Source organism: Chenopodium album, chromosome 11 (genome assembly GCF_948465745.1).
Source record: "Chenopodium album chromosome 11, dcCheAlbu1.1, whole genome shotgun sequence".
Taxonomy (NCBI): domain Eukaryota; kingdom Viridiplantae; phylum Streptophyta; class Magnoliopsida; order Caryophyllales; family Amaranthaceae; genus Chenopodium; species Chenopodium album.
This window is the reverse complement of record NC_137844.1, coordinates 13,995,351-14,020,870: the sequence shown is the minus strand read 5'-3', so window position 1 is coordinate 14,020,870 and position 25,520 is coordinate 13,995,351. Positions and strand designations below refer to the sequence as shown.

General features: G+C 35.9%; 1 protein-coding gene across 1 annotated transcript; it reads left to right on the top strand.

The window, feature by feature from the left end:
• The first annotated feature begins 368 nt into the window (after positions 1-368).
• LOC145568621 (RNA pseudouridine synthase 7-like) lies at positions 369-21,982 on the top strand. The gene is made up of 12 exons (XM_081628051.1): positions 369-582; positions 688-731; positions 850-927; positions 5,828-5,928; positions 6,048-6,135; positions 6,578-6,656; positions 7,483-7,565; positions 13,756-13,821; positions 17,022-17,078; positions 19,512-19,637; positions 20,538-20,773; positions 21,658-21,982. The coding sequence occupies exons 1-12, from the start codon at positions 426-428 to the stop codon at positions 21,758-21,760; spliced, it is 1,218 nt and encodes a 405-aa protein (XP_081484177.1). The 5' UTR covers positions 369-425; the 3' UTR covers positions 21,761-21,982.
• Positions 21,983-25,520: the final 3,538 nt, after the last annotated feature.

Sequence of the window (25,520 nt, the reverse complement as noted above, 5' to 3'; positions counted from 1 at the left end):
AATATCGTTAAATGAATTATTATTCGATTCTTATAATAAACATCTCTCTTCATTAATGACGTTGACTAGGATGTTATTTTCTCAGTAACAAAATTATATATTTTAGTAACCTAAAATATTTTTTTTAGTAACAAGAAAAATTATTTGGCGTCAATGAAATTTGTCCCGCCCTGTTATGGTAAATGGCGTCAAAAATCAAAAACTTTTCCCTCTCATTTTTTTAGCTAATGATCAATTGTCAATTTTTAATTGATAATGTGTATTGAGACCACATACATTCAATGTATGTGTATCATTGTCCAAATACATTGGGTGTATATAACAGTCTTTCCTTGATTAGAGGGCTGTGAAAACAGAGGCCCGTTAGCCCGTAACAAGCTCCGGTAAAATAAAACGAGAACCTCGACTGAGCTCTTAGTTAAGAAATGAAGAGAAAGAGAGGAGAGAGACAAATCGTCCAGCTCGAAGAAGAAGCAACAGCAACAGCCATATCCGCCATTAACACTACTGTAAACGACATGAACATAGTATGGCAAACCCCTGCTAATCCTCCTCTTCGTGATGATTACATTTGCCTTAACGGTAAACATAAACCCTCCATTTAATTTCAACTCTATTTTTTTCATTTTTTTTTTTAATTTTATGTGACGTTTTTAGTCAATTTGGCGTCGGTTTTTTTGTTGTCAGGAAGGCGCCATGTGAAGCCGTATTACTTCGAGTTCATCTGCCATGTTAGTTAGTTGTCTCTGAATTTCATTTTTTATTTTTTATACTGGAATTTTGAAATTCAATTGAAATTGAACTAAGTTTTAATGTTAATGATAGTTAGTGTTAAATTGTAAACTGCAGGTGAAGAACCGTTGGGCGGGGAAAACTATAGTGGATATGTTTTCTGAGGAATTTAAAGGGCGGAATCATGATTACTATGTAAGTAAAGAATCTCAATTGGCAGTGAATGTTTGTTATGAATCTAATGGAATTGAAACGAATAAGAAAGGTTATATTTAGCGTTATCGTTATTAGTTGTATGGTATACGCAATGAAAGGAATTGCTTGTATCAATTGGAGGATTGGGGGCTTGGAAAGGGTGACAAATGATTGGTAATGGTTCTCCTTAGGAAGTAAAGTGTGTTACCCTACCTATTATCCCAAACAATTGGTAGCTGAAAAAATGATATTGATTCAATTTTTACTTGAAAATGCTATGCCATACATGCTCTCAGTGTGCGTTCATTTGGATTGTTTGCACTTTTTTTGTTCGGGAACATGGGACTTATTAACAGCATTACTGTTAGAATTTAGAAGTAACTGTAATTAAGTTATGTTTGTCGCTTCAAACCATTACATTGCATATAGTTTGCTACAATTTTGTCATAAAATTCTGTCTCAAGTATGTAGTCTGGCTGTTTTCGAGTTATTTGCTTGATTTCAACATGATTAAAAGGGTCTTAGTGTGTGTTTGTCGTACCTATGTTTTGAATCAGTAAGAAAGTTTACCTTACCAACAATGCTTTATAAGTAGCTAGGATATGGGACTGGTTGGCTAACCATCCTTCAGGAAACAATTTGAGGTGCATAGGCATGGCAAAAAGGCTGCTTTATCTCTTTGGTAACTTAGGATATGTTATTGCGATTTCCTGATTACTTCTAAGCCGAAAAAGTAAATCATAGTGCACCCAGGTCTTTAATGCTGAAGGAAGCATCCGAGTGCTTCTTTGATTCTTTAATTGTTAAAATTATTGTGAAGTACATAATCTACATATATGGCTGCAACAGTGATATCTTTTCTTTCCTTGTCTAAGGGAGAGTTATCATTGTGTTTTGTTTAAATCATCTGAAGCGAAAACTAGCTTAGGATATTATTGTTTGCTAAAGGTCTTACAAGGGTTTTCTAAGTTTGCACACCTTGTTATCATGATTTGGGACCCTTTCAAGCATATTCCTATTCGGATAATCTTGTAAAGAAGCAATTATACATATGTACATGTAATTGTAAAAAAAAGAGAAAGTCATCTATGTTGGTTTGGGCATGTAAGAAATAGACCCAAGAGTGCACCTGTATGAAGAATGGAAGTGTTGGACCATGGAGGGGTTAAATGAGGGAGAGGGAGACCGAAAATGACTTGGTTGAAAGGAGTTGGGAAGGGTATGAAGTATATGGATGTGCATGCAGTTGAGGTATTGGATCGTAAGGGATGGAGAAGGAGGATCTTTGTTGATGATTACACGGAATAATAAAATTTGGTTCATGTAGCCAGTAGCCGACCCCACTTATGGAATTTAAGCTGTGATTGATTGTAAAAAAAAGGGCAACCTTATAATATTTGATGCTTCCTTAGCTACTAAGCATTATAATGGTCATATTAACCACAGTGAGAAGGTTTCAAATTTCATGAAAATCTATCTCTTGCTATTGTAAAAAAAGCCTTTGCTACAAGTTTGGCCTTATGCTTCCAAAGTTCAATCTCAAATATGGTTGAGGATTGGAATTACTGCATAATTGCATCTGTTATGATTGTGTTATGGACTTTAGTGATAACTGATAAGTGTTGTTTTTGCAAGAGAATTCCGGTTTGAGTCCTGCAAAACAAAGAAATCCCCTCCGACGTTAACTGTGTTTAGATAGAGAAAGTTTGTAGAGAGAGAGAGAGAGGAGTAAATTAATTACCAGACTATAGATTAGTATTTATAGGAGAGGATTAACTAACTTGATGAGGGTTAGGATTAGGGTTTTTGGCCATTGTGGGCCGTATTAGGCGATGTTGGGCCAGATTAGGGTTTCTCGGGATGCTTGCTGTGCACAATTGTGGAATATTCCTGTTCTAGGGTTTAAATAAAGGCATTTTGGTAATTTCTGTATTTAACAAATGTGGGCTCGCAGGAGGTCCAAACATTAGCCCCACGACAAATTCGTAAAGCGCACTCTGCGATTTGGGAGTTTTTCGGAATAATATCGATTAAATGAAATCAACCGGTCTGTGCTCGAATCGAGTCAGAACATAATAATAATTTTAAAATTAATTTTTTTTTTTTTTTTTTTTTTTGTGTGTAGCCTAGCGTTAAGTGGTTGGTGTTGTGCGAGTGGTAGAGGATAAATTGGGTGTTGGACAATCACCCTAAACCAAACAATATTTCTACCTAAACCAACCTAAGACAAGTCTAGGGTAAGTAGAGGATCGTATCCATAGGGAATGGATGAAGAACACCAAGAGTATGAAACGGTTGTAAGCTAGTCCAGTCACAATTTGGGATTGATTAGTTAACTTCTATAGAGACTAATGCTAGGGAAACAGGATTCAACGCCAACCAAACCAAATAATCAATAACAAGGATAAATCATGAGCATACATGGGTGATAGAATACGAACTTAACATTGTCTTATTTCAAAGTCACGACATAATGCTTAGTAAATCTTGACAAAAACTTCGGGAGGTTATAACTCAGCCCTCAGGTGTCCGAATTGAGCAAATTTTTGTTTCAACTTGTGTATTTTTGAGCCCTAAGCAGCTTCGAATGCTCGTAGGGGATTTGACCCAACGAAATCGCGAAAAAAGGCCTTAGGCATGGTGAAAATGCCATTTTTTGGGTTACGGTCTCACTTTAAGGCATGGTATCAGATTGTGTGCTCGGATCACTCCTGAATGAGCTCCTAGGACGAGCGATCATATAATCGACGCCTCCTTGGGACTAAGAGCCCCGTGGATGGGCGATGATACGTATGACGCTCCTCCAGGCTAAGAACCCCCCTGGGTGGGCGATCATAAGAGTTTCGCTTTTTGTATACGATTTCGTATAACTATATGTATTATTTGTACTCTTGTGCATGAGTAACAAGTGTCTATGACATCCTTCTGCAACACACTTCTTTTGCATGAGTGACAAGTGTCTTTTAGCTCATTTTTTGAAGCAAATATTTCTCTTTATATAGCCAACTTCTTACACATTTCTCATCCACAATTTCAATGTCAAAAGATTTCTGGTGCGAGAAAGTAATGAGTGAAAGTAGTGAGGGAAAACGTTTGTAACGCGAGTTGGTAGAAAGAGGCTAGCACGCTCTTGTTCAGAGGCATTGGCAGGAGCTCGCTCCCATTAGTTTGAAGACACTTTCCTTCTAAGGTATGCCCTTGTTCCTCTATGCTTTCTTTCTTTAATGGCTTCATCATCAAGTTCTTCTAGTATTAGACTGCCATAGTGGGCCGACCAAGGCGAGCCCGCCTTGGAGGTAGCAGAAGATTGTTTTGTACCTCCGGCTCCCCTTATGTCGATGTGTTGTCGAATTTTCTTGGCGGGTCCCCACACTCGTATTATGAGGACTATGGCCCGGGGGAGGTGACTGTTATCAAATGGAGACGATTTATTTAATTGACACCTTGTAAATGGTGTAGTGTTACAATAATAGAGGCTGGGGAAGACCAAGGCAACGAAAACCAACATCATCAGGGTGGTGTATACAACAGTGTCCATTGATTAATGGAGGCCTGCAGGCTTATGGGTTAAGGGCGGTGTTTAGACACCACTTAGACCAACACACATGGGCAATAGATGAAGAGTATGGTGTAGCTGGCCAATATGTGGGGTACGCTCCTAATGACTGGGACACTCCAACGACTCCATCTCCTGGGTGTACTGCCGTGTATTAATTTTTATTTAAGTAGGGAATGCGCTTTCCCCTCCACCCCTTTGTGAGGACTTGTTACAAGAGTACAACCTAGCCATTTGCAACTTAACGCCCAACTCTTGGCTAGCTGGCTAAAAGTGTACTCCTTTTTGGTGGTGTGCTCCATGATAGGATAATCTCCGACTCTAAGGCCTTGTTATATCATATACTTTGTATCTAGTTGGGGATTATGCTTGCCTAAAATAACAAAAAAAGGGCCTTATTATATAAAACTGGTTTAAACCCGAGCGGACCTAAAAAAAAAGTCCACTCCAGTCTGGACCAATTTTTTACTAGTCCGGTCTCCGCTCTCAAAATAGATGTTTTCGGTTCTAGTTCAAATCGGGTTCACTCTGATCCGGTTTTGGACCGGTACACGGTCCTAATTGCAGTTTGTTGCTGTTTTAATATAAGAAGGCGGTATATTCTTTTTTAAGAGGCATAGAAATGAATTTGAAGCAGCTATTATTTGTTCCCTTTTGCCAACCTACAAACTCTTACTTAGTTCACAGAAATGAAATTTCTACCTCTTTCCCCAATGTTGGAACCAAATTAAATTTTGCACTCTGTATATTCAGATTCTGCATAAAGGCATTAAATTATTAAATTAAAAATAACAAAACCAATAATTTTTTTCAAACTTCACAAATTTGCAAAACTCTTGTTCTTATCTTAATGCTGCTAGATTTTTTTTTTCCTTTTTGTTTATCCTTATTTACTTCTGATTATACTCCCTGAGAGAGGAGTTAATTCGGTTACACTTCATCTTTGTTTACTAAAAACTATTAAAAAATATCATTTTAGATAAGGGGGCTACCCAAGTTCAATTCACTTTATTTTAGATAAGGGGGTTACCCAAGTTCAATTCACTACTAATTTAAGTTTAATAAGCTCTTATTAATCCAGAGAAGCATTACTTTCATGTGAAAAGATTAAAGCCTTAGATGCTTGTGAAATAGGCTGTAGCAACTAACGTAACAAATATGCTTATCTGGATTTGGTCTCTGTAAGTTATGTAATAATTGTATGAAAGTGGCCTGTGAATTAACACACTAGTGTGTATAACTTCTATTTCGATTTATTCCATAATATGGTTTGTATTGCACTCTATGTAAGATAATTAGATTATGAGGACTTAGGAGGCTTATTGCTTGGAGTTGGTTCTGCAGGAGAGAGCTGTTAAATGTGGAAGAATACAAGTTGATGGAAAAAATGTCTCTATTTACTACAGAGTTAAACCATCAGAAAAGATCAGCCACTTTGTCCACAGGTTAAATTTGCAAAAACTCTCTTAAAATGACCTGTTTCATATTTCTGGTGCTGGACACCATTGTTCTTATACTGCTACATTAAGTCTTATGTAGTAATTAATATGACAAAAGTTTGTAGGCATGAACCACCTGTAATGGCCTGGGATGTCTCGGTTCTGCAGGAAGAAGAAGATGTGGTGACTGTCTGCAAGCCGGCTTCTGTTCCGGTAAGTCTTAATATTGCTATTTGCGTTTGTAAACTACCCTTCTGCATGGGAAAAGCCTCAGTTTTGAGGTGAATATTATTCACTTGAGAGAAGTGAGACAGAGAATGTGGAAGCTCATAGGACTTGTTACATAACTGCATATCTTGGTTGTGGGTTAATATTTTATGTCCATTTATGAAGTTTATTATTCTTCTCTTTAAAATTTTGGATCATTTTTTATGATTTGTGCATGTTGCTATCAATTTCAGAGATGGGTTAGGTCTTGATATTTTATGTTTACACTGTCAACATGGACTTTGCACTTTTTTGTTGCACACTTAGGGAGGTTCTAAGAATTGTAGAAGGCCTCGTGTTGTTTCAAAGAGCAACGTCTTTCTTTATTTGCAGCTTATATTCATATCATAGTACTATTATACTTACGTTTTCCTTCCTTTTATCAAAGGTTCATCCTTGCGGTCAATATCGGAAGAACACGGTTGTGGGAATTCTCGAGGCGGAACATGGTTTGGCCCCACTATTTCGTATCCTAATTTGTGTTTTTGCTTTCTCTTTATTTATTATATTAACTAGTGTGTGGGTCGCTACTTTGAAACATAATGTTAGTAAAGAAAAAGAGTATTTCATAGAATAATTTTCCATTGCCTTGGAATTGTTGAAGTTATTTTCTTTGTTCATTTTTTATAGGCTACTTAATTATTCTTTTATCCATCGTTGTGCTTACTTAAAATATATTTATTTATCTAGAGGACATAAATTACTATTGGCTAAGATGGTAAGTAATGTGATCTTATATTCACGAGGTTCAATGTTCAAATCTTGTAAGATGTTTTTATCTCATTAATAATGACATGGATTAAATGTTGCAAAAATGCTAGTCGTGGTGACGTGGCATAATGCTAGTGCAGATCTACGTGGCATCTTTTATATAATTGTAAAGTAAATTCACCACAACACTCCATACCTCCAACTCTCAATTCTCATGCATTCTCTCTCTCTGAATTATTATTATTTTATTTATTTATTTATTTATTTTTAACTTACAAATAACCGCTATAATTCCAAATTAATATGAAAAAAAAAAATTCCATCACTTCCTTCCCCAAAAAAAAAAAAAAATCTATAACTTCCACGTATACTACTTTTTTCCTAAATATACATATATCCCGTGCATTACCACGGATACATTCTAGTATAAACAATTTTAGGCACACTTTATAATGTATAAGTATAGATTGCAATGCTTATAGTGGAAATTTATCTTCTGTAATTAAAGAGCCAGATTCCTAGGCATAACTAGTCAATTTGCATGTTATGTTACCATTTGACAGCCTTGACAATTCAGTCCAGCAATACATAGGTTGGATCGACTCGTCTCTGGACTACTGATATTGGCCAGAAGCTCATCCAAGGCTGATATTTTCAGACAACAGGTAATTTTTGCGTTGATATTACTTATTATTGTTATTAATTACTTTTGAACCTGGTACACTATGCCTGTATTTCACTTTAGAATTTAGTCAATCAGATGGACTTATGGCTGTGGATTGTGGACTTCTGAATTTTCATGATTTGATCTTTATCAGTTTGGTGCCTTAAGTAGCAGTACATTAATTTTTTGAATTACCCAGTCCCTGCCATCACTTTTCTTTTTGAAGCAATATATGTGAGTCACTGTCTCGCTTATTCTGTACCAGAAGTTGTTTATTTAGGAGGTAAGTAGAAGTTTAAGTGGTGTAGGGATATAAAAAGGAATAACTAGATAAGATTACTATAATTCAAATGCTGTCTAAAATACATCACATATGACATTTTAACTGCTAATTCATGATAAATCTCTACTCAAGCTGATCCAAGTATCGAATCCAACTTATATTCGGCTAAATCAAGATAAATCAGTCCAACCCAATATTTTAAGAATTAATTTTATTTGGGCCTATGCAGTGTCATGTTTTTCATCTTTGTCGAATTTATCCTTGCCTAATAAAAATTGTACAATTGTACATTGTACCCTTTGTCATAAAGGAAAGTTAAACACGATGTCTTTTGGCTACCTTGTTTTAAATGTTTCGTTAGATTGATTCTAAGGACTTTGCAGTTTAGTTTTCAAGATAATGTTGTATATCTGAACTTATAATATGGAACTATTAATCAACATATAAAAAAGCTCACAGCACACCAAGGTGATAGGGGTCCTGCTGCACCTAGGAGCACCTTGGTACCAAAAAATCTGGTGTAAAATTATAGCAGTGCACCTCAGTTATGCTTCAAGTGTGCCTTGAGTGCACCATGTTCTTTAAGAAGCGGAATTGTCGTTGATAAAGACCTCAATTCAAACACTTAACTAAACTAAAACTTAAGTATAGTGGCCAAGTAAAGGCCATGATCCACAAGAATTTAACTTAAGCTCATGAGTCTAAGCTAGATCAAAGATGGGTAAGTTGAATTGTCTAGGAACTACACAAGCAAGATATGGTGCATGAAATTTAATATAGGGGAAGTTCTAGTGGGATAAAAGGATCTATGACTCACCACTACACGTACATCGGGAGGAATAGGGGAGATAAGGATGGGGTGTGGCTTTTAATGAGCATGAACATTCAAGAGCATGACTTAGGTAGCAACACACATGCATCGTAGTTCTATTTTAAATTCCTCTCTTGAATCACAATAACATTACTTAACTATAATCATGATCCCATGTCAATCATAAGCAACACTAACCTTGCAAAGTTATCCACATCAATTTTACAATATGTGTTTGCATGCTAATCTAAGAGCGCTTGGTCTATCCTAAATTAGCAATATCTCAACCACTAATTAGGGAGCCCTAGCATGTGCTAATGCTGACACCATTAACAAAATTAATCAATTGATAGACTCAGAGAATTGTAAACACTTAAACATCCCTTCAATCTCTTAATTAACCTTAGGCATGCATAGTTGGGTTACTTGGGTTTCACCCCACCCTATCTAGAATACTACTTACTTGCATATTTAGGTGCTCTTGAATGCAGCGGTAGACATAACTAAAGTAAATCAAGGTTCAAAATCTTCAAATATCAAGATTGTTATGGTGAACACTTCTATATTTACTTCTACTTAATAAGAGTTGCAAAAAGAGAAAATTACGAGTTAAGTAACCTAAATCTTCTTCCATATAAAAAACTTTTAATAAGCAGTCATAATATCATGTGATCAATCACAAATCAAGCTATATAATGGATAGGCTAAGATTAGAGAATTTTTTATTGATAAACAAGCATAATATAAGAAAAGGATGAAAGAAAGCTATCTAATATCTATTGTTACTTCATAAACCTGTAATATACTAATCTTAGGAGGGGCAATTTGGGAAGTTTAATATTATTAGGTTTATAGTCCTTAGCTTTAGTATAAATAGATAGAGGGGGGTAGGGTAATGTTAGGCATGAATTGGGTTATTGGAATAGAGAGTTGCAACCTCAAGTTGCTAATAGGAGAGTTGTAGGCTAAACCTACTATCTTTGTAAGCTTTCAGCCATTATCTATCATATTATCAAGCTTTCCTCTTTATTAGTTAACCTCATTAAATTAGAAATACAAGTCAGATTTGCTAGTCTATAACAGTCGGCGTCAGAGCGGTGGTCCTGTGACTGCCGGCGTCGGAAACCACCTCGTTAGCCAAAAAAAAAAAAATGCAGTTTGCTAAGGAGCACATCTCATGAGGCAATGGATTCAAGAGAGATTTGAACACCTTTCATGCATAATGGAACTAAGAACTTCGGATCTCAAGGAGGAGGAGCAGAGAACTCGACAAGAGCTGCAACTTCTAGAGTTTAATGGAAGAAATTTGGAAGATTGGGTCCTTTAGCTTGAGGATTCCTTCCAATTCTTCAAGATGAACGAGGAGACGAAGTTGAAGGCTGCCATCATTGGACTTGGTGGCAAAGCGTTGCAGTGGTTCGAATGTGAACACCGATGGCAACCATTTCGTGATTGGCAAGAATTAAAGACTTGGCTGCTTCGACATTCTAGGATGTGGCTACCAAATAAGGGGAGTGAGAAATCTCATAAAGTTTTAGAGAAGATGGAGGAAAAAGACCCTCAAGTCGAGGGTGGCAGAGAAAGAGAAAGAGGAGGACGTGGTGGAGCGTAAGGGTTTCTCCCTGTGTTATGACGGTTCACACGGCGGTATCCTTGGTGGGCTAGGTGATTCTACCTGATAGTGGAGGGTGCAAAATTGGAAGTGGCCAAGGCGTTAGTTATGGTGGAGGAAGCGGCCCTAGCCAAGGCAAGTCTGAAATAGACCTTTCATCACCAATGGTTGCAAGAAAGGGTGGTGATTTTTCTGGTGGATTTGCTGGTGGGGTCACGAGGAAGTGACAGCGAAGCTCGTGAAAGGTGGATTGTTTTCTGGACCATACAAAGGGAGGAGGTCGATGTTTTTGACGGTGGTGGGTCAGGAGGGTGTTTTAAAAAGGGCGGCACCAATAGTAGTGGATCCGGTGGTGGTCCAGGAGTTTTGGTTGGAAAAGATGAGCGTGGTGATAAGACCACCGCTTGTGGTGGCCTAAAGAGAGAAGGTGATGGCTGGGTGAAGGGCGCATCAGGTGCAATCGAGTCCGGTGGTGGACTTCATGGACGTGCTGGTGGGTTGACTGGTGGATTTATATGTGCTAGTGATTGTTGTGGTGGGGTGAATGCTTTTGAAGGTGGCTTTTGGGGTGGGTTCACATGCAAACCAACCAAGTTTTCGTTTAAGGGAAGCAAAGATGGTCGTTAGCCGGTGAAACCGAGTCGTCGCCATCGATGGCGACAAGAAGAGGCGGTGACTTCTCCGGTGGTTTTACCGGCAATGTCCCGACATTGATTCATCACCACCAGTGGCTGAAGAAGGGGTGGTGATTTCGCCGGTGGTTTTACCGGCATTTGGTGTTTGGCCGGAGGTGGAGCAGGAGGCATGTTTCAAGGAGAGTGGTTTTTTGGTGGGGTCTTCAAGAATGCAAAAGGAGCAGCTTTTGGCAGAAGTTTGACTAGTATCTTCTTTGGATTGTGGGGGAAGTCAAGTAAGGACTTGGGAGTATGCTAGTAAGGGCAAATTGGGTAAATCATATTGGGTGGGAGTAGTACAAAACTACTTCAGTTCACGGTTCACCCATTTTAAAATCTGCACTTCAATTAACAACAAAGGCTCCCTCTATGGGCCACCTAACTTCAAGCCCATTTTCTCACATTTCAATTATCTTTTAATTTTGGGGCCTGATGATGTTAGGGCCATGCAACTAACAACAATTATGAAACTTAGCCATATTTCCTTGAATTTTAAGAGCCAACTTCCACATCCTCCAATTTTTAAGCCCACTCAGAAAATCCAATTTTTCCCTTCCGCAATTTTTGGAGATCAATGTTGCCGTCACCGAGAATCGAGTGCCGGCTATAACCCACCTTGAGGACAAGGTGGAACTTTAGGGGGTCGGTAATGTAATATACTAATCTTAGGAGGGGCAATTTGGGAAGTTTAATATTATTTGGTTTATAGTCCTTAGCTGTAGTATAAATAGATAGAGTGGGGAAGGGTAAAGGTAGGCATGAATTGGGTTATTGGAATAGAGAGTTGCAACCTCAAGTTGCTAATAGGTGACTTGTAGGCTAAACCTACTATTTTTGTAAGCCTTCAGCCATTATCTATCATATTATCAAGCTTTCCTCTTAATTAGTTAACCTCATTAAATTAGAAATACAAGTCTGGTTTGCTAGTCTATAACAAAACCTTCAAAAGTTGAGTACATAGGTGATCATTGATTACGATGAGGTAGAGACCTAAATAGTCACATTATAGGTGTGTCTTTTAGAGCTTAATCTTTTGAACATTCACTGAAACCTTTTTTTCAGTTAGCCTGAATACAATTCTACTGAAGCAAACTGATTAATGTTAAAGTGAGTCTAACAGCTGGTTGGAGTGTTTGTATATGTTAGTAGCAATCCTGTGACCGGATTTGATGAAATGTTGCTGATTCTGTAAACACTGAGGGGAACATAATTTTTGGCTTTGCATCAGAACAGTTGATGCTTGGATGAGATGAGAATTTATAATAAGGCTCAAGGCACACACTGCAGCAATTAGGATCCTTTTGTGTCTTAGGTGCGCCTCAGTGTGCTTGCACTTAAATAAAATTTTTAAATGTTGGTGAAAGAAAAGGCGCCTCTTTGAAATTGCCTTGTTGAGATCAATACAAGCTCTTGACCCCTATCTCGAGGCGCAATTTGTGCCTTATTAATTTTCTTGAAAAATGATACACTATGCTATCTTCACATGCCAGCATCTTATCAGCCAGAAATTCCATTGCAAGGTCTGCAATCATTCAACCACCCACAAGAGAACTATAGTAAAAAAGAGTTTCGGTCCGGAAAAAGTAAAACCAAAAGGAAGTATTGGGGCTGGAAAGTTAGTGGATTGGTCTTTTAAAGGAATTGGAATTTGGACGGCTAAGTGATAGAGCTGTGCAGATGTGTAAATGACGGATGCAAATTTTTGTATGTTGGAATTAATATTTTCTTGAAAGGACAAGTGCATATGTATGAACTGTACTTGGATCTAGATCCACCCTTGCATGTTTTAAGGAATTCAAACCAGAGTTGAGAAGAAGAAATTTGGAAAGGAAACATAATATGCAGGAACGAAACCAGAAAATTATTAACAAGGTCTAAATTTTATGAAAAAAATACTGTAGATAAGGCAGTTCTATGAAAGTAAATAGCAATTGTTGCTAAGTAAAAAATAATAAAGGCAACTGAAAATAGATGCTGGTATTGAAAATAAGATATGATCACTATACCCCTTTACATTCACGGGACTTCAAAAGTTAAGCTAACCATTGAAATAAAGTCTATATTGTGATGAAAAATTGTGTAAACTAATTTTATACATGTAGTGACTGGGCCTCCTTAGGCCCTAAGGCAGTTTGCCCCTGATAATATGTTAATATATGCCCTTTTCTAGTACTAATTAATTTGCTTAAAATAATGATACACAAATATCAAATATTATTTCATGCCCTCTTTGCCCCAAAGTTTGAACCAGGCATATAATTTGGGAAGGAGCCAAGGAGGTATTATATTCAAAATTATACAATTAAAATTGGATTAATAACAGTCAGTAACCTTAAAACATCTACTCCCTTATATTTCCAAATAAATTTTATATAAGTCATCAATGCAATGATTGCAATCAACTAATAGCTAGACAAGACCATTAGCTTTTGAACTTAGTGATAAGAGTGGAACCTTTGCAAGACATTTCCTCTAATAGACTTATAGACTACTGCTTGTAGAGATAAAATCAAGTGTTTTACAAACTATACAATGCCTAAATTAATCACCAATTTGCTGAGGTAGGTTAATAACACTCTTGGATTTATTGCTGCATGCATGGTATCCTTTCTTTTGTTTGTGAAGTTATCTTTCCTTAATATGAAACCTTGGGTATGAAAGTAGGAGTTTATGTACAATTTTTAAATTATGTAGTTCATACACGTATTGGTTTAGAACTTTGGCCATATTTGTCTGGTTTTTCATTATAAGACATGTTCTGCCAGTGTGTTTGTTAATTATTTTGCTGATTATTGACCTTCTGGTTTTCAGATTGAAGCTGGACTTGTGAAGAAACTGTATATTGCGAAGGTTGTTGGGGTATTTCCAGAGGGTGAGGTACTCTTTACATCAATCTCTTTAATTTATAATTTATCAAATAGTTTTGAAGCTTTCAAACAACATGATCTTGTATAGTTGTATTAATGAAATGGATAAGTACTGGATTGGATATCAAGATTGTAGTAGGATCTGATCCATTATCTCTTGACAATTTGACATTGCCATTTATCAATGTTGCGAGAGATGTAGTCCATTAATGTCTAAGGTTATTTAATGCCTCATCCCTTTCACCCTTTCTTCTCATTTTTGTGTGGTCCACTTACATAGTTACATTAAAGAGTGTAACTTTGAGGATTCTGGAATCAGCTTAGCAATGACATGGCCCATATTGAATTTATGAAGATCATTTTGCATCATGATTGACTTGTAGTGGCTTAACTCTATGCGCCATAAGGTGACCATGAGGGCATCCATGTGGTGAAAGAACCTGCCTTTGTACCGTCCCGTCTAAAGTGACCTTAGTTTTAAAAAGCGCGCCTAGGCGCACTTGAGGCGCAAGGCGTAGCGAGGCGGCCCTCAAATCGCCCAAGGTCCTGTAGCGTGGCGAAGTCAAGGAGGCGCGCGCCTCCGTGCCTTTTACTTGAGGCGTGAGGCGCTATGAGGCGTCGCTTTTGAGGTTTGAGGCGCTTTGAGACACGTGCTACTATTGCTAATTTTAAAAAAAAAAAAATCTGGCTTTAATTAAAGAAATAGAAGAGAGAGAAAACAGATCTATTTGAAAATTAAAACCCTAGCTTCCCGATTTACGTTGGGTCTCAGCCAGATCTCGCCGGAAACCGTCGCTTCTCGCCGGAGACCTAGCTATTCTAGCCGGAACCTGTCGATTCTTGCCGGAAACCTGCCGATTCTCGCCGGAAACAACCCAAGCTGTGGTGGATCTTGCCGAAAATCAGGTTAGCTTCTTCGTTCTCTGTTTCTTTTTTTTTTTACTTTTTATTTTTTTCGTTTTTTTTGTACTGCTTCTTCGACTTATCTTCGTGCTCTATTTTTTTTTTTTCTTTTTATATTGGGTTTTTACTTGTATTTATCTTCTGTGTTCTGATTTATATTGGGTTTTTTTTTTTCTTTTTATATTGGGTTTTTACTTGTATTTATCTTCTGTATTCTGATTTATATTCTGTGCTGTTTTTTTTTTTTTTTGTTTTTTTTTTTTTTTTTTTGCTTTCCAGTTTATTTATTTTAGTTTTTTGGTTCCAATTTTTTTTGTTTTTCTCTATTTATAACTTTATATTTATTTTGTTACTGTTTTCTGATTACAGGAACATGGATGAAGAGTCCCTTCCTTCCACCGGATCATCCGATCCCGACCTGGCTAGAAAATATGGAAAACCGGAACCTAATAATAGAGTTAATTGGCATTGTAGTTTTAGTTAAAGAGTTTCATGCCATTAGCGCCTTTTAAGGGTATCTTGTAGTTCCTTTGTTAATTTATGCATTAGTAATATGTTATTTTGATTATTTAAGGCTTATATTTTGGTCTAGAAGTAAGTTATAAGGTTTTGGGCACTTAAGGTGCGCCTCGTATCCAATAGGCGGGCGCCTCCGCTTTGCGCCTCGCGCCTAGGCTCTAGGGACCCTTTGCGCCTCGGTGCGCCTCTCGCTTTTTAAAACCAAGAAAGTGACTACAAATGAGGATTGCGGTTAGTCAGGGCAGGGGTAGGGTAAAAGAGGGGGCATCTTCCTCGATAGGAAGGAGGTAGCTCACTCGTCGTTTTATTAGCGTGAAGCCTGAAGCCTTCTTACCCTGAACATCCCAATGCATCCTCCGTGGTTGGCCTAGGCCAAGTCAAACTGAATGCAGCTGGAGCAGCAGAGTGGTCGGTCTTTACAAAACCCACTTTAGCATGCGATGTGGGTGATTAAGCCACCCAAGTAGATTTTTTATTTTATTTTTTAAAATTCTGTGTGTGTGTTTGTTTTGGGTGGGGGGGGGGGGGGGGTGGGTGGGGGTAGGGGATAGGGGCCCTAGTCGTTTTTCGAAGGTGCAAGGCTAGATAATAGGTGATATGCACATAAAATAGCTCTCATGTAACTCTCTTAATATGAGAAACTACAGTAAATTACATCATACGCATTGTTATAATGCTACCACCCAACTGTTTGACGGACATCATATTTACCCTTAATAATCTCTCTGTCTTAATTGTAGTAAATGTCAAGTTTTGTTACTTTTAACATTTACCCTACTGCCTGCAGTTAAACTGTGTTTGTATTGAGTCAAGTTTAGCTATTATTGACATGCTTGCTATTTACTGAGCCTGAGTTGCATCATTTCCCAATTACTGAAAAAACGTTCACACTCTTATATGTGAAGGTGGCCAGCACAGTGGCATTATATGGTCTACACAAGTACTCCTTCAGTTTTTATTTATTTATTTATTTTTTTAATTGCCCCATTTTGTCTTTTTGCACTATTTACATAGTCTCAATGTATAGTCTTTGAAGATCTTTTTTAAAAAAAAAAAAATAATAATAAATAAATAAAAAATTATTGGGCAACTCATTAAAAAAAAAAAGAGAAACAATTATATGACACAAGGATATGCGCATGAAGTCAGTGGCATGTGTACTAGACTCTTGGCCATGTAATTGGACACTCCAAACTACTTTCAAATTTCAACCAAAGTAAAGTGAGGAGAGTGAACAGAAAAAAGAGGCTTAGGAGAGCGCAATATACTTACATGGAGTAGTTATACTTTTCAGCAACACTTAAGTGACAATCTTTCTTTTCCTCTCTTCTTGGCTGCTCAGCTTGTGGGACTGGGATCTAGGGTTAAACTCTGAAATAGTATTATATGCGATATAATAAGACTTTAATGTTTAACACTCAGAGTCTTGGTGACGTAGGCTGAGGGACACCAAATAGGTTATGCTAGTTGTTTTTGCTGTCTTATCCTTGCATTGAAGTTTGCCGTTTGTTTCAAAGATTTAGACAATCACAGAGGTTGCACAAGTCTCATGCAGTTATGCCTGTATGCCTAGGTATATCATCCTCCGTGCTCCATAGACAATCAGAAAAAGATAAGGAACAGAAAGATCTCACTTCCACTGTTTATAATAGTTATGATCACAAATCTGGTGCAATTTTTTTTTTTTTTTTTTTTTTTTTTTTTAATATTCTATACTTTTGAATAACTATTGCTTTGATAATTACCTAGATTTCTATTGATTTGGCACAATTGGTTTATCTTTTGCAGCAAGTAGTTGATGTAAATGTTAATTATGATGCTCGAGAAGGAAAAAGTACTGTGGAGGTATGATCTTTTCTCTCAACTATTGAAATTGTATGATAAAAAATGTTGATGGATCCGCAGTAGAAAGTTATGTGAATAAGTTTTACGACATGGCCATAAGAAAAATATCATATATCTTAGATCTCATGGCTATGACCTGAAGGCCTTGTTGGCGCAATGCTTTTAGCAGAGGATCAATTAGGCTTTAATAGCAATATGATGGTGTGGGATATAGGAGAACAGTGTTGGAATAAACGAAAGGATGGATCTGGAAGACTGAGGAGGAAGAATGCAAAGAAATCAGGATAAGAGGAAAAATTTGGGAATACCAGATATAATTTATCTTTTATTAGCTTGAGTAATATCATTCTTGAATTTGGAATTATTGTGGACTAATTCAAAATAGCTCATCATACTGGTCCCTCTTGTTTTAAAGTAGCTGACAATTGTAGCATCTGATTACTAAATTGGTATATTCTGATGGACTTAGCCTTTTACTCTTTCAGTGACTGGTTTGGGATAAGTTTGCATACTTCTGACCCTTTTTAGTTACCTTACAATGGATGGTAGCCTCTTTAGAATTAAATAAAAAGGGTTTGGTTGTAAGTAGGACTATTTCACAACTGGATCAAAAATTGGAAAGGACTGGAATTGGAATCCGGAATTCCGGACTATTCACAACCAGACCAAAAACTGGAAAGGACTGAAATTTTTTATAAGGCTCACAAGATAAAATGGCTCTTAATATCAATTTTTTTTGGGGAAAAACGAATGCAAAGAGTGAAAACAAAGTTAAAAGCAATAACTGCTTTTCTTATTCAACATCTAAGAACAACGTAAATGCCAGTATATAGGCTACAACATTAATAAAGATCAAATAAATAGCAACTAACCCATCCACTAACAACCTGTAATTTGTTAAACAAACCCATGTTATTAGGCTAAAATCAACCAACTTATAAACTATTTCTAAGAATAAGATGCATCGATCCACTAACTTTGAAGCATAATATTTAACATTATGGATACGAATGGAATATTTTTGTGTTTGGTTCAGCATTTTAGTTTGAAGGACTTGATGGGGATAATCCGGAAATTGGTGGAGGAAAACCTAGTGCGAAATTGGTGGAGGAAAAACTAGTGCTACATTTTAATAAAGATATGAAGTGGGTGATATTCGTGGAAAGAATCCTGAACAAGGCATAAGAAGTTATTGGGAACCTCACATAGAGGGGAAATCAGAGTTATAATGGAGAAAGAAATACGAAGACGATGTTTGAAATTCTAACTCATAACAAGAATAGGTACATTATATAAGTAAAATTTACTGATTTTGTCTTGAGTGGAAGTTGCTTGCATTTTCTTGGCTATGAATCTCTGAAGTGGTCCTGCAGATCCTACTCTGTGAAATACTTATCTCTGTTGGGTTTGAGAGTGTGGAGAACGGTTCAAGAAGGCAAAGAGGGGTGAATAGCTTAGGAGTTTAAGCTATGGGCTATTGCTTGGTGTTAAGCAATGGTGGATGACAAAGGGCTGACTTCAATTGACCATATCTCAAGATCTAAAAGTGATATTGAGATGATTCAAGTTGGAGGTGATAGCTCGTCTCAAGAGCTTTCCAACGACTAGTCATAAGCTGAATTTGGCCAAGAAACGAGGAAGATATGGCTGTTTTACGAGAAGCTGTTTTGCAGGGGAAAGCGGAGCGGCCGCTCCTCTTGTGGGAGCTCCCGCTCCTCTCTATGGGAGCGCCCGCTCCATAGAGGCTCGTTTTTCCTTTTCTTCCAGTTTAATGGTGCGGCCGCTCCTGTCCATTGGAGCGCCCGCTCCATTGGGTTTCTCGGGGCTCTGTTTTCGCGTTTGAGCCTCGGTTTTTACGGTTTTGATTTCTCCTTTGCTAGTTACTTATAATCTTAGCCCTTGAATTATATTTAGCACTATATATACTCATGATTTGTCATTGTAAGTGAGTAATAAGATGAGGGGAAAGATGTAGAGAGAGAGAGAGCCTCATGTAAACCCAAACACTTAGGGTTTGAGTGTTTGAGAGGGTGAGTTGGGGTGGGAGCTTTAATGGTAATTAAAGCTTGTAATCTACATTGTTCTTCATCAAATTGTTGCTCCATAGTGGATTGGTGGGTTTTTCTCCCGGTTCTCGGGTTTCCCACGGTAAATTCTCCTTGTCTCGTTTATTGCTTGTTTTCCGTCTTCGTTGTTGTTAATTGTCGTTAATCATAAACTTGTTAGCACATTTGTAATCCTTTCAATCTCATGTATTTTTTTTTTCTTTTGATTTTTTTTAACTGTTTTGTTGCTTGTTACATGATGATTCGTCTTTCCAAGTCACTCTTGCATGTAATTTTTTGGTTGGTAATCAATTTTAGAACTCCGATTTTATCTCATTTCAAGTGGTTTACCTCCACAATATCTTTACTGATTTCTTTGATTATTTAGGTTGGAGATGATGCTGTCAATGTAAAACTGAAAGGAAAGACTGCTTCTACAAAGTTTAAAAGAATAAATACTAATGGAGATCAAAGCATTGTCTTCTGTGAACCCTTCACTGGCCGAACTCATCAGGTTAAATAGAGTATTGTAACATAACAGTTATAGTTTTATGCGGTGATTGTGTCGGATGCAATAACGTTTTCTACCAAACTCAAGCTTGTCATCTGTCTTCTATTTCATTCACCTCATATTTTATCTCAATTTTATGGTGATATTTTTATTATCAAAGTTCATTATCATTATGTTAAGACATATGTGGAACTTGAAAAGCATGCTCTTTTGAATTTATGAATTATAAGCTTTAGAATATTAATTTATTACATGTTGACCCAGTGTTTGAAAAAGCGCGCCTAAGGCACGCCTATGCGCTGAGGCGCAAGGCAATAGGGGGTAAGCACTTTTTTTTGGCCTGGGCAAGGCGTTTTCAATAAGGAGCACATGAGGCGGACCTGAAGCAAATTTCTGTCAATTTTTTTAACTGTTTATATAGTGCGCCCCACTTCAAAGAGGCGCGCCTTAGGCGCTGCATAACCCTTATCGCTTCAGCGCGCCTTGAGCTTTTTGATACATTGTGTTGACCATCTATAATTGGTGAGGGTGTGATCCCTATGCTTGGAGGTGATGGGCCTGTAATTGTATATATGTGAGATGTGATGAAAAATGTTGTCAGTGTATTCACACATTTTTTTTTTAATTTTTTTATTATAGCCTTTAATAATAAAATTGTTTTAATCCAATAGTGTAGGAGTTCTTGGATTTGTTTGCTACAAGATTGACCTAGCCTATCCATCTTTGAAGCTGTAGGCTTGTAGCATGTAGAGTTGTAATTTCATTTCTAACCGTTTAAGATAGTTGATCCAGTGAATTGAATAGTGTAAATTAGTTTTCCTCGCTTGTCTGTGTTACTAGCTTCTTTGCACAAGAAATTTAAATATATTGATTTTGTTGATTCAATTTTCACCTGTTTGCCAGATACGAGTTCATCTCCAATATGCTGGTCACCCAATTGCCAATGACATGCTTTATCTTGGTAAATCAGTTGGTCGGCGTTCTGCTGAAGGGAAAAGTGCTGATAGAGTAGCTGCCCAATTGAGGGATTCTTTATCATCCAAAACTTCTGAAAACAATGAACAGCCAGAAGAAGAATTCTTCACAGATTTTGATAGGGATCCTTTGTGTACACATTGCCCAAATTTGGCCCCTACAGGGTAAGAATTGTTCTTGTCAATAATTTTTAGGATAAGCTTACCTCTGAAATATGCTGCTAAGAGGAAAGCAGAAGGGAAATTGTTTATTGGTATTAATGTGCATAGTAAGTGCTGCTGAGCATCTAAACTAGATATTATGCAAATAGATTTTTGCTGCGTGAGGGTGGTTGGGTGGTGTGTGCGTGTGTGGGGGGGGGGGGGGGGGTGGAGTGGCAATATATCGCATGAGCCTGAGTACTTTCTCATAGGACCACAAAGCCACTTATGTATTTACTTAATAGAGAATATACCAATTTTCTGAATATTGGACCAACCTCCACAAGGAAAACTATCAACTGGACCTCTGCAACCTAGATAGTTTTTCATTATCCATGATATGTTGCTTAGAAGAATGAAAGAGTTCAATTTATTTCTGAGATAATACAAGTTTATCAAATGGCAAAACTGTAAATAAATCAATAACTTTTTATTAAAAATGAACCCTAAGTAGTTGATTTATATACAATCATGCCATGATGACTTGGAAAATGGACCCCACAATAGTTAATTTATTTACAAATATGCCATGATGACTAAACAAAATTGTTGATTTATTTACAGTTTTGTCATTTGATAAATGAATTTTGTTTATTAAGGAGATAAACTGGGGCTTCCTCTTTATTTCCTTTTTATCAAATGTTTTTTGTATGTTGTTTTAAATATGCTATTTGTATACATGTCCTTATTTAAGTACTGGCTTTCCTCTATTGCATGGTTTTTTTTTTTTTTTTTTTTTTTTTTTGAAAAAAAAAAAAAAAATTTATATTTACAACTATACTGTTTTATTTTGATGGTATTTTCTGGTATTTTACTTTGCTGATAATGCTGTGTTCCTTTCGCTTAAGGTACGATGGGATTGAAGAGGGGTTATGGCTTCACTGCATAAGGTACACTGGACCTGATTGGACATACGAGTGCCCATATCCAGATTGGGCAAAACTTGATTGATACTGAGTGGTCCATGTCTGCTTACCTTCTTATTTAGTAAATTACTCGTATTTTTGAGAGCTTGAAGCTGGCAATTTCCTACGAACTAGTCAAGTTCAGAGCAGTTGACTTTTGAATTGTTCTGCTCTGTCCTATATATTCTGACCAATGTTATATATTGATATTCAAATTATTGCTTCATTGATGTTTATTTTTCCAGATTTTACTGTATAAAGAACTATTGTTTGAGTGTTTTACCCTGTTCAGCGTTACAGAATATATTTTTTTTTTCTGTATATTGCCAAATCGCGTGCCAACTTAAATCTCATCAGGCAAGCACAAGTGCAAGTTTAAACTTTGCGCTTGACACAGTGAATATTCTTTTGTGCATGATTCCAATTACAGGTTGAAATGACGATGAACATTTCTGCAAATCAAATCAGGACATCAGGTATCTCTGTTAGGTAATTGATTTTAGTTCTCTATATAACTTTCCCTTTTTTCATGGAAGTTATCAATGTCACAGCAGTAAACCTAAAGCAGTAAAGATTTGACTCAGGTTAAAACCACCAGGAAGTTTTCTAATACTTAAACTTTCCCTAATTAATACCATCTTTTGTTGCTTACATTAATAGAACATCTAACTGATTGCAATTGTAACTTTTGCAAGGTTGCAATCAATTCCAATGATATTCGAAAAAATATTCAGGTTTAGCAAAGTTACGGATCGGAATTTTCACGAAAATTTAAACGACCCAAAAACCTGGTGATCCGATCCAAATTTTTCGAAAATCCTGATTTTTGGATCGGACTGGATCCAATATCCGAAACTGAACAACCCTACGTCGTACGAAGAGAATCTAATCGATATGGAGATAATCTCCTGAGACATTCACATCAATCTAGTATCTTTTGAATATTAAGTTCACCCAATGCAAGCAAGCCTCAGATGAGATGTTTTTCTAATAGCATAGATGTAAATAAAAGTATATTTATCAATATTTTATAGATTTTGTAGGTAACTTAAAATTAATATTGTTTCTTCGTTCCTTCTTCTTCCTCCTCTTCGTATCCACCTTCATTTATTACGCTCCCCTTCCCATCCACCTTCATTTTCTTCGTTACTCCTTCCCCCTCTTCCAATCCACATTCATCGACTATTCCATTTTCTCAAACAGACCTATGAATTGTACCATTTTCACTCACCTTCGTCGTTCTTCACCTTCTTGCACACCAGCTTGCGCGATTTAGGTTAATACAAAATATTCATTATAGAAAATCCTAAGATTATATATAAAAATAAAGGGAATGGTTAGCCATAAAAAATCAAAAAGGTACATATAGGTGTTTTTCATGGAAAAATGGAGGAAGATAAAGCTTGAGAAAATTTCAACAATAGAGGAAATTTTACAAATCAACAATGAAGGAAAACTTCAGCCATAATTGCCTATTCACAACTTCCTATAGTTAACAAACACAAATGACATAACTATCCTCAATTGCCTTCGCCAAAAAACCAGCGTACCCCTTTGAGATACTTGGCAAGCATATCAATGTGAAAAACTTGTATTTCTCCAATGCAAAAGCATCCCTAGCTTATTCATCTTGCTTTTATTGAAGAACTAGGTTAAGTCCCGTGCCATGCACGGTCATAATTAAACTTTACAACAAAAATTATAAATGATGGTGTTAATTATTCAACAATAATTTATCCAAAAAAAAAAAAATTGTAACAAAGTAACTTGAATTTTAATTTATACCAATTAATACCAAATTCATAAAGGTTATTGAATTGAATTTTATTAAAAAAATAAATAATATAGTAATAGAAATTTAGAAGCTATAAGGTTTTACATAAGAAAATGAAAATATTAGCTTATATTTGTTCACACACTTTGACCCATATATGAACTCATGTACATTTGTCCTTATAATTTGTTGACACACTTTGACCGGCATAATATAAAAATTTAGTTGATTTTATATTACTTTATGATAATTAGTATTATGTAATTAACTTTTTTAAAATATATATTTTTAGTGAGTAGTAGGGGTTTTACATTGCATAAATGCATAGATCAGAGTAATTAGATTGTAGAAAAGTGTTTGGTAAATAGCTTATTATTTAAAGCCAATTGATTATGTGAAATGACCAATAAACTAATTGTAGGGTAGGTAGTTCATATTAGAAATTTTAATTAAATGGGGGTATAAGTGTCATTTCAATATAAGAATTGAATAGGCTAATTGAAAAAGCTCCCAAAATGAGCTTTTTGAAAAAGAGCTTATTTAGTGGAATAAGCTTTTTAAATAAGCTACTTACCAAACACCTTGAATTGACCTATTTAATAGTCAATAAGCTAATGTAGGTCAAATAAGCTAGTTACCAAACACATCCTATGTTGTTGGATTATTGTCATAATGTTTGCTTTTATAATTTTTTATTTCCATAATTTTAATAATATCTAATTAAAAATATAGATGGTCAAAGTTGTGTCTTGATAATTCTAGCTTATAAAAAATGGAGGGAGTATAATATAATAGAATGATTTTATGATTTTGTTCAGTTGTTCTTGTAAACATTAGATATAATTTTAAGATTTATTCAAAGTATGCTACCAAAATTATTTTTCTATTTTTAATTTAAATAAATTAGACTGTCAAATGATAAAGTTGGAAAAAAAAATTGATAATATTATAATAATCTTAGATAATGATGTATTTCAATACCTTATTTTTAATCTATAGTATATTTCAATATTTGTAATTAATAGATATCTCGTATATAGAAAGAATATATGTTAAAAAAATTAATTGAGTATGATTGGATTAAATGTGCTATCAAAATAGAAATAAGAATTATTTGTATGTTATAAAATGGAAGTCATTAAATTTCAACAACAAACACACAAAAAAAAAAAAAAAAAAAAAAAAGTAAAAAAGGCGGGAAATTTTGTAATGACATCGTGACAAGTGTCACTTTAGGTTTGCTTTTAGTATAGGTTAATTGATTGATTCCTTTGTGTTCATAAAAGTTTCCCATCAAATTCATTGACACTGTAGGCAAGCCACGAGCAAATTGCAAGTGTAAAAGTGAGTATTAAGTTGAGTTGAGAGCATAACACTGAATCTATATGCATACAAATATTCGTTTAATACTTAGGTTTTGGAACCATTTATCAAATCTTTCAAATTGTTAGCTCCATAGTTATTTTGGTCTCGAACTTTAAATTCTTAAATTATACTATTTAGGCATTACCTTAATTGAATTTCTATGTGTCAAACAAGTATTAAGCATAACTACAATGTCAAGAAGGTGCTTGGACCCTTCTCCATTTGTACTAAAAGAGTGATAAAAAATGTTTGGAACATAAGATGTTTTTAAAACTGAAATAATGGAAATCACATAATAATTCACAAGAGATTATTTTTGGTTTAGAATGGTTAATTTACAATTGACCATCTAAATACGCTCTTAATAACAAATCAGTCAAGTCAACTTGTTATCTTGTTCACACACGTACTCAGTAATACCTATCCGATCTCCATATCAACTAAATACAATTTTCTCACATAAAATCAGCATTAGAGTTACATTTGACTAATACACGAAAATAACATGTTACGAAATATTTAGATGATAACTATTTCCCATTTGGAAAGACACCCCCTAATAAGTGTCAATCATTATGTATGATTATTTCCATAATTCCTTTCAATTAAGGGAGATCGTTTACTAATTTTATTGATATAATTGTGATTGATGTGATTATTATTTCCA

Excerpts from the sequence above, each read along its gene's own strand:
- LOC145568621 (XM_081628051.1), top strand. The coding sequence starts at position 426 with ATGAAGAGAAAGAGAGGAGAGAGACAAATCGTCCAGCTCGAAGAAGAA. Across the intron at positions 583-687 it reads TGATTACATTTGCCTTAACG|GAAGGCGCCATGTGAAGCCG; the intron begins GTAAACATAAAC and ends TTTTGTTGTCAG. Across the intron at positions 19,638-20,537 it reads TCACTGGCCGAACTCATCAG|ATACGAGTTCATCTCCAATA; the intron begins GTTAAATAGAGT and ends CCTGTTTGCCAG.